A 16792-nucleotide genomic window follows, 5' to 3' on the forward strand; every position below is an offset into this window, starting at 1 on the left:
GAATACTCTTCCGATCGTATTTCGCATTTACCTTGACGCCAGGCTCAATGAAAACGATTGGAGAGCGCCTATCTGCGATTACAGCGGTTCAAATTATTGCCTGTTGCGGGTGCTGCCTCCTGGTGGCCAATCGATGACTCATATTCTCGTATGAACCGTCGGTAAAATAAACCCTATCGTTTTTGGAGTTTACGAATTGCTCAATTTGAAAAATTTTTCTTCAGAAAAGACAATGTTGGATCTTGTGAGACTTGACTTTGAGATCATTTTTCAGTAGGCGGCGGATGCTACGGTCAGAGGTCAACAGGTTTATGTGATGGAAGAAAACTTGAATTCAGATTCAGCTACTATTCACAGCGAGAGATCCCTAACTAATACCATAGAGGCAGCCAGTTAATTGTTTTAGAAATCAAATTATTATTGAAGAAGCTGAAATTCCTTCCAAACGAACCTTTATCTTTTTCGGAAATAGAGCAAGATACATTATACAATTTTGTGATAAAAGCACTCTCTTGGATACTATTCAGAATCTTGTGAACACTAATATAGTCAATGCAGTACATTATATAATTATTTATCAATCCTAGCATACATTCAACATGACTTAGACCAAATGTTTCAAAATTCTAAATTAAGATACACTAAAAATTATGTAAATGACATCTTTGACCCAAATGACCAGCTTGAAATAATAACTACGGAGCACAATCGCGCAGGACTTTGTAAAGCAAATTTTGAAAGACTACATTTTCCCAAAGAAAGAAAAAAAAGAGATTGTGATAAACTGTAAGATTTGCTCAAAATACAAGTACAGCTCAAATTGAAGTACAACAGGCGTCATCAAAGACATAAAATAGTAGAGACACCCTCATTCCATTATATTCGGGAGAAGTCCTTCATATTGATACCTTTTCTACCGATTCAAAGTATTTATTAACATGTGTGGACAAGTACTCCAAATTCGCGATCGTTCAAACCATAGAGTCGAGAACAATTGTGGACATAAAACCCCAACTTATACAAATTTTAAATATCGTTCCTAAAGCAAAAATTATTTACTGTGACAACGAGAAATCGCTGAATTCAAACACTGTCAGACATCTTCTTTCCAAAAATTTCGGTATCGAAATCATTAATGCTCCACCGCTGCATAGCACTTCTAACGGAAGACTTATTGATGGCACAATATTGCTGTCAACTATTGAATATAACAAAACAATACATTCCGTGACTAAAAAGAGGCCAATTGACATCGAGCCACGGCTGACAATACGAGTAATGAAATATCAGAACGTACAAGACATGCGCAGGAACTGGAACTTAGAACTTACAATAAACAAGAAACAGAACGTGTATTTAAAAAATGTGATAGGGTTATGGTAAAAAGAAATACCAGACTTGGAAATAAATTAACACCACTCCATGAAGAACATATAGTTGAGAAAGATTTAGGGACTGCAATTTTAATTAAAGAGAGGGTAGTCCATAAAGGCAATTTGAAATAAATATTAATTTATCTACGTACAATAACAACTCGGATTCGATTTTCTACAAACGTTAAATAATAAAAATCTACTTTACAAAATGCAAAAGTGCTACATTAAAGTATTTAGGAATGACTTTGAGACTGGGCATTTTACATATTATACCTATGTAAACAATTCAGGATTATTTTATTTTTGAATGAATTATAATTATAATTAGAAGTTTTAAGAAAATGCGATCTGGCAACCATGATATTGCAGACGCTCTCTAATTCCAGCATTTCATATTGCATTTATGGATTTCACATCCCGTTGTTCAATGTATTTGACCTCTACGACACTCTCTAAGTCGCTATAGACATCCTTGTCAGAAGTTTTATCAACATAGGGCGGCTTGTAAATTGAACGTACTACGTCACAGACCATCGAGGATCGCGGGAGCCGCCTTTTAGAAGGGGAAGAGTTACGCAGAAATAACTGCTGGTCTCCTACGCAATCGAACATTCTTTCTGCTGTCCAACTAGCGAACATCATACACATACCAGAGAATGTTAATGCAATGAGAAGGAGCAAATGTTAAATGAGCTTTTTTCGAGTTCTAATTTATAGATTCATAATAAGGTCATTTCAAATTCAACTATCTTCACGAGTGGGGAATTGCAGATATTTACCACGCGAGTGACGCGAGTGGAGGGTTTCTATATTTACTTACCACGCTAGACAAGAATTCAGATATTTTCTGCGTTTACCAAACTACTGAGGAAGTTCATAAGATTTTTCGGCACACTACTAAGGAAATCGAAGCGAATAAATTTGCGATTAAGAAGGCCGCGCGGCAGTTAGTTTGTGGTGCAGAAGCAAAAGTCGGCGGAATTATTCGTTTTGTTTTTTGGCACGTATATAATTCAGGTTCAAGTCCTGAAGTCATATTTTTTTTCTTGCACATTTTTTTTTTTACAATTCAAACCAGGAAAGTTTGGTAAAATTTTTGAGTTTATTTTAATTAAAATTTCTTTAAAATACTGTTTTTTTTTGTATTTTATAAATGGAAATTTCTTTTCGGTATAAAATAGTTCATATTGGATATGACCTGACTTTTATATAAATCAATCAAAACAGAAAATATGTACATATATCTATAATCTATTTCATCAAATCCAAATTATATTGATGAGAAAATATCATTCTAATATCCGTCCAGAAAGCCAAACGCGCATACACACATGCATATTCATATATATTAATTACGCATACAAACTTTCAACTAACGCAGAATATGTGCATATAAAACTGCGAATCGAATAAATGAGTGATTTAGAAAATTTCATTAGTGATTATAGATTAGCGCAATCGTGAAAGACGTGTTGTGTGTGCGTTACATAGTCTCAAGTTTGACTCAGGTTCAAATCCTGCACACGGTTTTTTGTTCGATATTTCATTTTTTATATTTGGTTTAATTAGAATTGATTTAAAATAGTGTATTCAGGTTTTTCTAATACCTGTTATTTAGAAATTTATTTTCTATATAACATTATTCATACTTCTTTTGAATTAATTTATATGTAAAACAGCCATAAAGGCAATCATATGAATATGCATTCCTATATTTAATCTCTTCAGTCAAATCTGAACTACTTACATACACATATTGATGAGAAAATATTCTAATATCCATGCATGCATCCAGAAAGCCAAACGCGCATACACGCATATGTATATAAATATATGTAAATATATACAAACCTTCAACGAACGCAAAATGTATGCATATAAAAAACAGCAACTGCGACCGTCTTCTTGTCCGTCAGTGAAAAGATGGGATATGTATACCCTATGAGCAAAAAGAACCGGGAAGGTGATGTTGACTGTTTCCTTCGATTGCCAAGGCATAGTCCACCATGAATACCTTCCATCGGGCCAGACAGTCAATAGAGAATATTATTTATCCGTTTTGAAACCTTAGAGAGATGCTGTGTGTTGGAAAACCCCGGAAATGTGAGCAAACAATTCTCAGATTTTGCATGATGATAACGCGCCATCGCACTGATCAAAGAGAATACAAATCGGCCTGCCGGGGGTGTTTGGAGGACTGGGTTAAACGTTGGCACATGTGTGTTGCTTCAGACGGGTAAAATTTTGAAGGAGATAATATAAATTTGCCTTAAATTTAACTCTGTTTTGTTTAATTTAAACATTCCCGGTACTTTCTGATCATAAGGTACATATATGCGGCTTTGCGGACAGCAATGTGTGATTCGCTGGAAGTCGCATTAACTCGCGACTGTCGCACAGTTAGAAGACATATTTACATACATATAAGGGTGCATACATACATACGGAGCCGCGGCCACTCGCCATGACAAAAATTTAAGATTTATCAAATATTGGCAAATAATTCCACGCGAGATATTCCAATATTGACTATTTTCGAATGGTCGCGAAAATTGGCATATGGCGGGTCGTTTTATGAATGAAATTGAAATATGAGCTCGAACTTATGAATGAGCTTTTTGTTTTTGTTCTAAATTGTTCAGCGCCGTCGCTGATAGAATCATGGCCGCTGCGACTGCGTCTACGAATGTATTTTGTTTTTGTAGTCGCTAGGCTTAGATTTTAGCTTTGGGCGACATGCGCATGTGAGGCATGTGTTTTTGTTGTGTTCTAGAACATTTTAGAATGTGTGGTGGCAAAGCGGCCATCGCGTTGTGCCTGCTGTTGCTCTTGCGTCTATCAAAGTATTGTGTTTTTGTAAGTACAATATTAGGAATATCGACTGGTGAAAGACAAAAGTACACGGAAGCAAGAAGGGAGCGCTGTGCTCGCGCATATGAATATGTATGCTTGAATGTATGAACGTGCATGGATGTAGTAACATATGAATACAATTATTTTGTAGGAAGTTTAGAAGGCAAGTAGGTATATATGTATGTATGTATATATGCTAGGACATAAAGTCGGTATATATGCATACATAGAGCAGAATTGTTTTTGCACTTGTTAGGAAGAAACTCGTTCACTAGTGCGTATGTGTATTTGATTTCTTGTAAGAATGTGATGTGGTATGACATGTGTACATACATAAGTCAAGGTTATTTGGGCATACTTGCATATGTGATATGATGTTCTTGCGCTTGTGCATTATTGTTTTTCATATACAAATGTACATACATACATATGTATGTAAATGCTGTCGAATACATAAACTATAAATTGACATACAATATAAAATAAGTGTTGATTTATCTTAAACCGTTCTTTTTTTCTGAATGCAAATACGTCCTATTGACATGTACATACATATTATGTACTTATGTATATTTCATATACCATAATTTATTTACATACACATGGTAGAAAAAGTCTGCGTTCACCCACTGTTATAAAGTATTAAAATAATTTAACGTGTTTATCTTAAAACTCTCAGTTATTTCTTTTCACTTATTTCAAAGAAAGTTATTCGTAGAGGGTATGAACACAATTTTTTGGAGTTTGAACTGCGTCGTGTTCAGATAACGGGATTGTAGTACAGTTACTTAAATAGGCTGAGCAGAAAAAGTGTGCGTTCATTTCGAATAGTGACGATTATTTGCATGGCAATTACGTTAAATTTAATTTTAAATCATTCATGTAGTTGACGCGGTTAAGAACAAATTTAAAGAGGGAAAAATTGATATTAGAAATACATTTTTTGTTACTATGGACCAAAGGCGAAAATAAATAGATATTGGTGAAAGGAAAATAATTGTAAGTTTGTGGCAAAATAGTAAGAGCTACCGGGAAATCGCGAAAATTGTTGGGAGACAATACTCCTCGGTCCAAAGAGTGATAAACAACTTCAAGCAAACGAATTGTTTGGAGTCTAAGCCTCGTTCTGGGCGTCCAAAAAAACTGACGGAAAGAGAAGAACGCAACATAACTATTCTTGTGAAATCTAATCCACGACTAACAGCAAGCCAAATTTCAAAAGACACAGAAGTAAAATACCAAAAGAAAGCACATCCAGATACAGTAAGAAAAATTCTAAAAAGAATCGGATTTCACGGCAGAGTGGCCCGAAAAAAACCCTTCATATCGCGAGTAAATCGACGTAAGCGGATGGCTTTCGCCAAGGAATACGTAAGCAAGCCACCGCACACTTGGAATAGTGTGATTTTTTCAGATGAGAGCAAGTTTTGCATTTTCGGGAAAAAAGGTCGTAAAATTATTTGGAGGAAAAACGGAACGGCACTTGGAAAGCAAAATCTGGTACCTACGGTAAAGCATGGGGGAGGAGGTGGCATGATATGGGGGTGTATGGCTAGTTCGTGCGTTGGAAATATACAGTTTATTGAGTCGATAATGAACAGACATGATTATCTCGATATTTTAAAAACGAATTTGAGAGAAAGTGCAATCAAACTGGGACTCGGTGAAAGATTTGTTTTCCAACAGGACAACGACCCGAAACACACAGCAGAGATTGTTAGGTTGTGGTTGTTGTATAATGTTCCAAAACAACTTCGCACACCCCCACAATCACCTGACCTTAACCCCATTGAGCACTTATGGGGCGTTCTAGAAAAAAAAATACGAGAGCGTACAATAACTAGCAAGGAAATGCTTAAGAACGCGCTTAAAGAGGAATGGGAAGCCATAAGTCCAGAAATAACAGCCAAACTAGTTAGATCAATGAAAAGACGCCTTCTAGAAGTCATAAAAAGGCGTGGATATCCAACTAGCTATTAATTTTAAAACATTTCTATGATCTTAAGCCTTTTATTTTATTATTATTGAAGTGAACGCAAACTTTTTCCGTTTAGTTTGAATGGCCTTTTTAATTTTATGTGATCTCATTTTAAATTTGATTTTGTTATTGGTAGCGAAATATGTGTGATAGTTACGTTTAAGTGAACTAAATAAAACTCATTAAAAAAAATTTCTGAAATATTTATTGTTTTGAACTTTTTCTACTATGTGTATAAAGTATACGTTCATTTATGTACATACATATGTGTGTAATGAAAAAGTTCATGAATTACTTTCAGAACTTTATTAAAATTTATTCGCGTCGCGCGCATGCACAAACCCTTTTGTTCACAGGCGCAGAAATAAACGCTCTGCGTATTTATCCTCCCGACGTGACTCGCCATCAATTCTCGGCACAAATTTTTTTTTTCGTTTTTAAATTTTTTTTTTTTTAATGTAATCGTAAAAAAATTTGTAATACATTTTATGAATCCGCTTATCATTTCAAAAGTAACAAAATGGTCAAAAAATAAGCATTCGAAGAAATAAACGCACCGCCTATTTTTCCTCGCCACATGTTAGACTCGAGTTCAATTCCCGGCGCAAACTTTTTTTTATAAATTTTTTTTTTTTTAAATCGTTTTTTTTTAATGTAATTGAAAAAAAAAAATATGTAATAAATTTTACGTATTCGCTTATCATTTCAAAAATACGAAAATAGTAAAAATTTAATTGGTTTAATGTCGAGGTGAGAAATGTGTTGTGTGTTGAGGTGAAAGATATGTGGTGTTTCTAATTTTTGTGTGGGCAAAAGTCAGTGAGGTGTCTATAAACTCGGTGTGCTAAATGACCTTATTACAAATCTTTCAAATCTCAATTGTACTAAAAAAAGCTCACAGTAACATTTGCACCTTCTCATTGCATTAACATTCTCTGGGGAGAGTGAGTGCAGTTGACAGCGAACATCGTACGCATCGCTTGCAGTTACTATGAAAGTTGGAGTCGACTGGTGTGAGAGCGAACAGAGTAGTTAACAGTAAAGAGCAATTAAGTATGAAGTTCACCTTCATCCGATTAGAATTGGTTAATGGGAGTTCTTTTCAAATGCACCAGATTGGAGATGACTACGATTGTTAGCTTTGCTAAGCCTACAAGATTATTGTAAATTCTTTTGTTAAAAAATAAATATTTTATAATTTGTACATATAAGTATATACACGTCTTCATGAAAATTCTAACAGGGCAACCCCTAATAGGAAGACGTGCAGATAAGCCGTTATGGAATCACCCGATATCATGACAATTTCTCATTTCCTTAGACTAAATCACGTATTGAACACTGATTTAAGATCGCTGCAGAGGTTTATTAGAAACACTAGATCGTGTACGAATGAGACTAAAAAGCTATTGTAACACACTATGCCTCCAGAATTTTTGGCTTGGACGAACAGACATACTTTCTCCATATTTGTCTCGATTTCGTTAGGCTATTATAAACGAGCGTTAGAAAAAAAGTGTCATACAGGGAGACTTTTGTTGCCATAACTTTGCGAATTCTCCCTTGGTGTTGTCCATCATGTTCATATACCTTGCAATTGTTAGTTTTTGGTCTATAGTCAATAACAACATTAAGAAGAAAGAGAACATAAAGGGTGTTGACAGAGCGCAAGCATCACAAGTAAGGAGTTTAAGCAACAAATATTAACGTGTATGAAACCGGTTTTACTAAGACTCATTAAGTGCTTCCAAACAAATATAATTTTGGGCAGCGCCTCTTCATCTATTCTCCACTTGCTAAAGTTTGGCGAATCAAAGAGGCCTACTGTTTTATAGTAAGCGGTTAACAAAGTAAATTAGGGTGCATTTGCACTTCATCAAGACTATATATTGTAATTTTCTTACCTCGGAATCATTTTCGTTACTATGCCGCTTTATATTATATGAATGTTGCTGGTTCAGCTGTCGATTTAGCGGCGTTGATGTGTTCATTTGTTTGCTGCCAGCAGCTACATTAGCATCTAATTCCATAAAAATGCTCCGTGATGTTTTGCTAATCGCTGGAAAATGAATGTATATTCAGTAAATGTAAAATACTCTCCGAGTAAACTATTTCCGACAAGGACTATCACAAGTTTTCTGCTTTTCTTTTTTACCGGATTCAAACACGTCAGCTTCATTTTGTAGTCCACTTTTAATGCACGATTTCTCTTTACTGTTATCTCTAGAGCCCTTGAATATATCACCTCTCTCAAACCGTTCCTTAAGCGAACGCGCAGCACCTCCAGTTTCTATCTCAGGTTTTGTATTTGATGCAGTGATTCCTATGAGAAATAAAATATACATAAATAATTGGAATAGATAAGGTAATCAGGAGTATGTCGAGTTTAGCGTACAATTAGTAAGCATTTAGTAAATAATGAGATAGAATCACAGTCACTAAACTTTGCCAATCAGACATATAGATGCGGACACTCGAGTAAAAAGAAGGGGAAGGGCAAATTCACGAAGCAAGTGCGTTGTCGATTTGTCTTTGCCTAAGCACTGAGCACGGTAAACGTATATATAATAAGGTGAATTTTAAAATTTCGTGGGATACGTACACTCGACTTTCGATTATTTTTTTTTTTATGTTCGTATACTCGTGTTTTGCGCAGTGTTGCCAACGCCAATAAATCTGAGTCGCTAGGGCCAATATCAAAAGTCGCTAGAAAGTCGCTAACTCCCTCAGGGGCGGATCCTAAATTTCATTCTGAGAGATGCACAAGAGGCCAGCTGCGGACTTAAAATTTTTAGATGAGTAATAATTAAACCAGTAATACCAACTCTGCTGAAATTTTGAGATCAACGGAAGTTAGTTTCAATCTCCTAAAATACTGCCTATTTTTTCAGAGGTAAATCCATTATTTAAGCAACCTCGAGATAGATCTAAATATTTTATATTTACTTAAAAAATTAAAAAGTAAGTAAGCTAGAGAATAGTAAACAATCAACTGAACCGATATCAATTCAATTATTTCACGTACAGAACATAATAAAATCCGGGGATTCCCCGACCGCATTGCTCTTATGCGATCAGTGGTAAAAATAATTTGGTTACTCATTACAATTGTGTGAAACAAGGTGTAATTGAATTGGAATATATTTTATTATTTCTTAATACAACGTATGATTTTTGTTAATTTCATAAAAAAATGTAAGGTAAAAATAAATTTAAAATTTCAATTATAGATCGATAATTTATCAACGATAACACACCAATAGGTAGTGCTTTATTTTATATATAGTCAGTAAATTGTTACTCTAGAGTATGGAAGGTAAAGGACATTCACGGGTAACCAAGTTGACAGAAAAGTATCTATTGCCTAAAAAAAGTATCTATTGCCAAAAGTCGCCAGATAAGGCGCTAAATCATTTTTGTCGTGAAAACTTTTTTTGTCGAAAAGACTCAAGCAAAAGTCGTCAGTTCTAGCGACAAAGTCGCTAAATTGGCAACACTCGTTTTGCGTGTTCATACATACATGCATTTGTACGTACGCACAAGCGTAGCACATTCGATGCTTTGGAAATACAGTCACTCACACCTTATTTGATACAGATACGATTTTTTTGTAAGGTGTTCTATATTTCACAATGGTTTGCGAAAATGGAAAAACAGAGTATGCAGACATATAATTTACGTCGTATCGTAAATCAGCTGAAATTGTACTTTTAAGTTTGTCAACAATTCAGCACATTATTGAACGCCTTATGCACGAAAATCGTATGATAAATAAGGGACGATAGGCTCCGAACAAAACATTCACAGAGAAAATCCAGCAACAAGCGCTCGTAGAAACTATTCGAAGAGTACTGTGGGAAACAAATTGGAATTTCGGAATAGCTCGTTATAAGCCTTATGTGCAAAGAATAGATTTAAGAGATTGCAGTTTGCGTGTGACCATCCAAATAAGACCCCAGCATTTCTTCTTTTCAGGCGAGACGAGGTAAAAATTAATTTATTTGGATCAGATGGCGGACCTTTATATATGGCACGAGTCCAATACGGGGCTCAAGCTACACAATTTGTGAGTTACTATAAAACACGGCGGTGGCAGCGTTATGGTTTGAGCATACATGTCATCAAATGGAAATGGAAATTGGAGTTTTATCGAAGAAATAATGGACAAATTTGTTTACTTAAAGCTTCTGCAAAAAATCTTGGTTTCAAGCGCTAGAAGACTACAAATACAGGGTGGCTGATGAAAGCCGCTGCTAAAAAAAAATTTAATAACTTTTTTTCTTTTTAAGTTATCTGTTCCATTTTTGTTTTAATTTGCAGATTGATCTTTAAAATTTATTAAAATGGATAACTGGGACACGCAAACAAGAATTTGGATAGTCCGCCGCTATCACGCACTGGAGTCCGTAGTTTTGGTACAGAGAGAGTACAGGCGGATGTTTGGCGGCGATCCCCCGAGCAGATGGACCATAATGAGACTGCTGAAAAATTTTGCTGAGCAAGGAACAGTCGTAAGAAGGTCTTATCATCGAAACCCACCAGTTCGGACGGAGGAAACGATCGCTGCTGTAGCTGCAGATATACAAAGCAATCCAAGGGTTTCAACAAGAAGCTTATCTGCTCAACTTGGTGTCAGCCGACAGTCTTTGCAAACAATAATGCACAAAGATTTAGACTTATTTCCCTACAAAATTCAAATGGTTAACAAACTGAATGCAGCAGACTTGCCGATTCGCTTGGAATTTTGCCAGAAGATCCTGCAAATGGTGGAAGAAGACCAAAACATGTTAAACTGCCTTTTCATGTCTGATGAGGCCCATTTCGATTTAAACGGCAATGTGAACAAACAAAATTGTCGAATATGGAGTACTTCTAACCCACAGATACTCCACGAGACGGAATTGCATCCTCTTCGCGTGACAGTGTGGTGTGCGGTTTCTTCACGCTGTATTGTCGGGCCTTATTTTTTTGAAGAAAATGGTCACACCGTTACGGTTACTGGAGACCGTTATTTGAAAATGCTGAAAGAATTTTTCTATCCAGAACTACGCCGAAAGAGAATTCCTTTCAACTCTGTGTGGTTTCAACAAGATGGGGCAACGTCTCACATAGCCCAGACTGTTATGACAGAGTTGCGACGGAAATTTCCCAATAAACTGATTTCAAGAAACTCCGAGTTTCGTTGGCCCCCCAGGTCGCCTGACCTTACTGCACCTGACTTTTTCTTGTGGGGTTTATGTAAACAAGAAGTTTATAAAACAAAGCCAACAAATTTGGATGAACTAAAACAATCCATTCGGGCAACAATTGCGGCTATTCCTGTCGCAACTCTCAAAGCAGCAATGAACAACTTTTTACTAAGATGCCGCACTTGTGTCAACGAGCATGGGGGGCATTTAAATTCAATTATTTTTAAAACTAGTTAAGCTACATTTAATAAAATTTAATGACCTTCAACTTGAAAAAAAAAAAAAAATTAATTCCATACACTAAAAAAAAAGTTATTTGAGTTTCTTAATGTAGCAAAATTCATCAGCCACCCTGTAGAAGATCACTTCCGCTTGTATCAAGGTATCGATCCTAAGCACAAATCACAAATATTACAAACATGTTTGATGTTATCGAAAATTTGTGGTCGGTTTTGAAGACAAATATACAAAAATAAGGCATCCATAACAAATCTGAAACGGCGATACTTGAAGGGTGGAACCAAATTAGTAATTTTTGTAATTGATTCTAAAAGAAACCCAACAAAGTATTAACCTACAGTTTTAAGTCGACTCCGAACGGCAGATATTTTTTACGAGGATATTTTTCATTGCATCGGCTACGGCGGCCGCCAAATGTAATTTATGTCACAAGAAAGTAGATAATTTCATACTAACTACACATGTAAATACATATGTATTTATAACTGTAAATACAAATATATCCTCTTTATTAAATAAAAACCAAAACAAAGTACCTTTGAGGGCGCAGAAGCAGCAGCATGCGCAACGCGATAAGGAAAAAATTCCAAAGAAATGGTTCTGTAGGGGATAGAACAAGGACTGCCTTCGATATCTCGAAGCTCTCATCTTTTATCTGTAGACGTGCTCATCGTGGACATTTTAATGATCTAATTTTTCACATGCAATTGTTAAAAGAAAGAATTCAAATTTCCACGTATTTTATGTTATTGGTATGGGAATAAATTTGCGTCCTTTCTTAGCCAAAGTTATAATTATTTAAACAACTAATTTATACTTGAAATTATGTGAAGTATGTGCCACTGGAAGTTACACCTGTACTTCATCTTTTTTGCAGCATACGGATTCCTCTGACGAAAAATTCGACTTCTTTTCAGTGATGGTAAATGTAGGGAAAATTCCCTACATGTAGGGATTTTTGTCGAAAAAGAAGGACAGATTTTTTTAAATTCTGTAAATGTAGGGAATTTTCAAAAAGGACAGAACAAATTTTAAAATAGCGGGAAAAATTAAAAAAGTTCATTTAAAATAAAAAGCCGCAGTAAGATTTCATGCTAGTATTTTTTTCCTTATGGCAGCATATTTTTAAGGCGTTAATACGGCAACATTGCCATTTTTTCTTCGTTAACGCTAACGCTATTTTTTCTTCGCGCGAAAATTGTTAGTTGTCCCGCGTTACCTGATGCTTTTCGCTTTTGAATTAAGTTTGCAATTATTTTAGCTTTTTTTATATTTAAAATTTATATACAATATTTTACAGAAATGAGCTCCTCCTCTTCGACTGACTCTTCGGAGGAACAACAGGAGAAAAATTCAAGTATCGGAAACAAAAGTTCAATAACAAGTGGCTTGACGACGACAATTTTAGTGGCTAGTTGAAAGCTGTGGCTAACGATCCATTCAAATGCAAATGGTTCCAGAAATTTCGAAATAAGATTTAGCATGTTCTTCGCTGAGCATAATGCCGCGCTGCAAGTGGTGGACCACTTTATCACAATCTTAAAAGTAATCGTGCCGGATTCTGAAAAAATAGAAACTCTGTCTTGTTTTAAACAGAACTGAATGTAAAGAAAAAGTCTAATTTTTAGTCTTTTTGCTGAATTTTTCTTCATATATGTGTTTATAATATAATAAATATGTGTATTTATATATATTTTTGAAATAAAATTTCTTATTAAAGTGTCTTATAAACTGTGAAAACAGCACCAAGCCCAAAACTTAAGCAAATAATTCAATTTTGACGTTGCAAGTGCCTCATTATAGTGTAAACACAGGAGAAAAATATGTGGGGAATTTTGTAGGGAAAATTTTTTGAAGCGTAGGGAAAAGTAGGGAGTTTTTTTGGGCTGTGTAGGGATTTTTCAAAAAATCATTTACCATCACTGCTTCTTTTGACTTGATCCATTCAGTGAGCCAGTTTGCGATGTTCTCGTAAGAAGTGAACCGATCTCCAATAAAGGCTGAGTGCATTGATCGGAACAGATGGTAATCGGAAGGTGCAATGCCTGGGGCAAGATTTCCCAATTCAGTTCCTCTAAATATTTCTGTACCGATTTAGCAACGTGTGGCCTGGCGTTGTCATGCAGCAAATCCAGTTTCTCATGTCTACCGCCCCATTCCGGCTGCTTTCCTTTGAGAGGCAGGTAGGTCCTCACACACTAACCCCAAAGACTTCAGGCCCATTAGTCTAACGTCTTTTCTTTTCAAGATACTGGAGAGAATAATGGATAAATACTTACGGGGTGTCGTGCCTTTAAATAGGCTCTTCTCGGCGCAACATGCCTATATTAAAGGGAAGTCTACAGAAACCGCCTTACAATCACTTGTCGGGTTGGTGGAAAAAAGTTTATCAGACAAAGAGTTTGCATTGGTTGCTTTCGTAGACATAGAAGGCGCCTTCAACAATATAAGTGCAAACGCTATAGTAGATTCAATAGAAGATTTTGGAATTAAACCACATGTCGTAGCCCTGATAGAAGATATACTCGTCAAAAGAAAGGTAACGGCTAAATTAGGCAGCATTACTCTAAGCAGACAGGTCTGCAGAGGCACACCACAAGGCGGAGTCCTCTCCCCTCTTCTTTGGATTTTGGCAGTAAACTTCCTACTGCTGGCCTTGGAACGAGGGGGTTGCCACGTCACAGCTTACGCAGATGACTTAGCAATTGCCGTTAAAGGCAAATATCCTAACACTCTTATGGATATTCTGCGCTCTAACATGGCCACACTTAGAAGCTGGATTGAGAGCAGGGGACTCGATGTAAACCCCTCAAAAACTGAAATAATTCTCTTAAAAAGAAACATAGGCTCCCTATAATCTCTCGCTAATTTTTAAGGGTGTGGAGATTCCTCTGAAAGAGAATGTCAAGTATCTAGGACTCAGGAAACTCACGTGGAAACTAATATTGAGGAAAGAGTAAAGAAGGCGAACGTTGCATTATATACTTGCAAAAAAGTGGTCGGTATCAAATGAGGACTAATCAGAGCAGGTTGTCTAGGTAAATACTATTTTAATTCTCTTACAGAACTGTCTCGCGTGGGGTTGGCATCAATACTACGTTTTATAAGAGTCAGAAAATGGTTCCACGAAGGAAGATAAATGAGGTTCCCGTGTAGCTCAGTGGTGTCACAACGGACCTGTAAGGTCTAAGTGAGTTGGTCGTGCAGATTTTGTAGATTTTCTCTTGAGTCTGGTGAAGGTTATGGGATTTGCAGTTATTTTTGTGTCCAAGTTTGAGTGCGGTTGTAGTCGTATGTTGTATGATATTGCATATTTTCGTATTTCTTCAGTGACTGTGGGTACTTTAAGGTCAGGATGAATTTGAGTATTTGTGATATCATAAGGGGTGTTTGAGATCATTCTGATAATTTTCGACTGGAACCTTTGAAGTATTTCGATATTGACGTTAGCTGCAGCGCCAAAAAGTTGAGTGCCATACGTCCATATCGGTTTCAAGATAGCTAAGTAAACTGAGAGCTTACTTTCGAGAGAAACATGAGAATTTCGATTTAGTAACCAATATAAGCTTTTAAGTTTTATTCCTAGAGCCTTCCGTTTGGTGAAAATATGGGTTTTCCAAGTAAGTTTGCTATCAAGATGCAAGCCGAGATATTTTGTGGCGTTATTTTGGAGGATAATTATTTTATTGAGCTTAACGGGTGGGGAAGTTTTCGATTTAGTGTAAAAATGGCTTGGGAAGATTTGGTCTCGTTTAGCTTAATGTGCCACTCTCTCAACCAATTGGTTATTTTATCAAGCCCTTCCTGGAGTTTTTGGGAGGCCACATGGGGTTGGGGCTCAATTGTGAGTACCAACTATTGTTTCTTCAGAAGCTGGTAGATCGTATGTGTATAGCATGCAAAGGATGGGGCCCCCTTGGGGTACACCAGCTCAACTTTCACATACTTCAGACTGTTCCGCGTGTTGTCTGACAAAGAAATATCGATTTTCGGGGTGTGACTTAATAAATATGTAATAATTTATTGGAAGAGTGTATTTTTTTGAATAGAGTAAGCTATCATGCCAAACGCGATCAAAGGCTTGAGGTATATCGAGAAAAGCCGCTGTGATATTTCTTTTGTTCAAATGCTTAGTGTATGTTGTTTATGAGTCTATGGACTTGTTCGATGGTACTCTGTTTTTTCCTCAAACCGAATTGGTGATTTGGGATTATATTTCGTTCTTCAATTATGGGCATTATTCTTTTGAGGAAAAGGGATTTCATTACTTTAGAGGCAATAGGCTGATGGATCGATATGATTCGACTTGTACAGCGCTTATTCCTGGTTTGAGGATAATTTTTACTTGGGCTACTTTCCATTGAGGTGGAACAAAACCAGATAATGTAATATTTTATTTATTTTTATTTATTTATAATAATGAGAAACAACAATACTATTGTTATTGCACAGCAAAAAAGGAGCACTGGCTGCTAGGGCCTTCGGCTCACCGGTATGAAAAAAGTATGTGTGAATATGAAACATTATATAAAAAGTATAGGAAATTACTGAGTTGAGATAGCAGTTAAATTGCTAACAATACGTTACTTAGAACTATAGCTACAGGGAGTTAAATTACTTTACGAAGATCCGTTAGAGTTAGATATTTGGCAATTTTCTCAATGTTTTCGGGTGTAGTGGTTTTTAAGAGATCCATGGCGTTGTCGCAGTTGAATATGTTGCTTCTGATTGACGTGAACTGTGGACATTCGTTGAGCAGGTGTGTGATGGAGAGCGTTGACGCAGGACAATACTGACATGATGGGGGGCTGATACCAGATAGCCTATACGAATGTGTGGCTATGGTATGCCCTAGTATGCGTAGTCGAACGAAAGCTTTGATATCGTTGCATCGGCATGATGATGGGTACGTGGGTGCTTTTCTATCACCATTAATTTGCGTGTAGTGGTGTCGGATGGAGTTCCATTCAATCATTTGTTTTATACGCTGTTGTGAAGAAATTAAATTATGCAAGTCCCTCTTGTCGAGGAACTGAAAAGAGATTAAAGGTTCTTTTCCGGCGAGCTTGGCCCGCAGATCTGCTAGTTCATTTCCTGCGATACCTTTATGCCCTGGTACCCACATTATTTTAATTTTGTTATGGGTTGCAATTAAC

General features: G+C 36.3%; 1 protein-coding gene across 1 annotated transcript in view; it reads right to left on the bottom strand.

The window, feature by feature from the left end:
* Positions 1-16792, bottom strand: part of LOC128869308 (F-actin-monooxygenase Mical) — a 303193-nt gene that overhangs the window by 129974 nt on the left and 156427 nt on the right. Inside the window, exons 6-7 of the mRNA XM_054111836.1 lie at positions 8363-8530; positions 8112-8266 (exon numbers count right to left, since the gene is read on the bottom strand). Coding sequence (XP_053967811.1) covers positions 8112-8266; positions 8363-8530 — 323 coding nt within the window. The remainder of the gene's footprint in view (positions 1-8111; positions 8267-8362; positions 8531-16792) is intronic.

The sequence above is a fragment of the Anastrepha ludens genome, chromosome X (genome assembly GCF_028408465.1).
Source record: "Anastrepha ludens isolate Willacy chromosome X, idAnaLude1.1, whole genome shotgun sequence".
In the NCBI taxonomy this organism is placed as follows: Eukaryota; Metazoa; Arthropoda; class Insecta; order Diptera; family Tephritidae; genus Anastrepha; species Anastrepha ludens.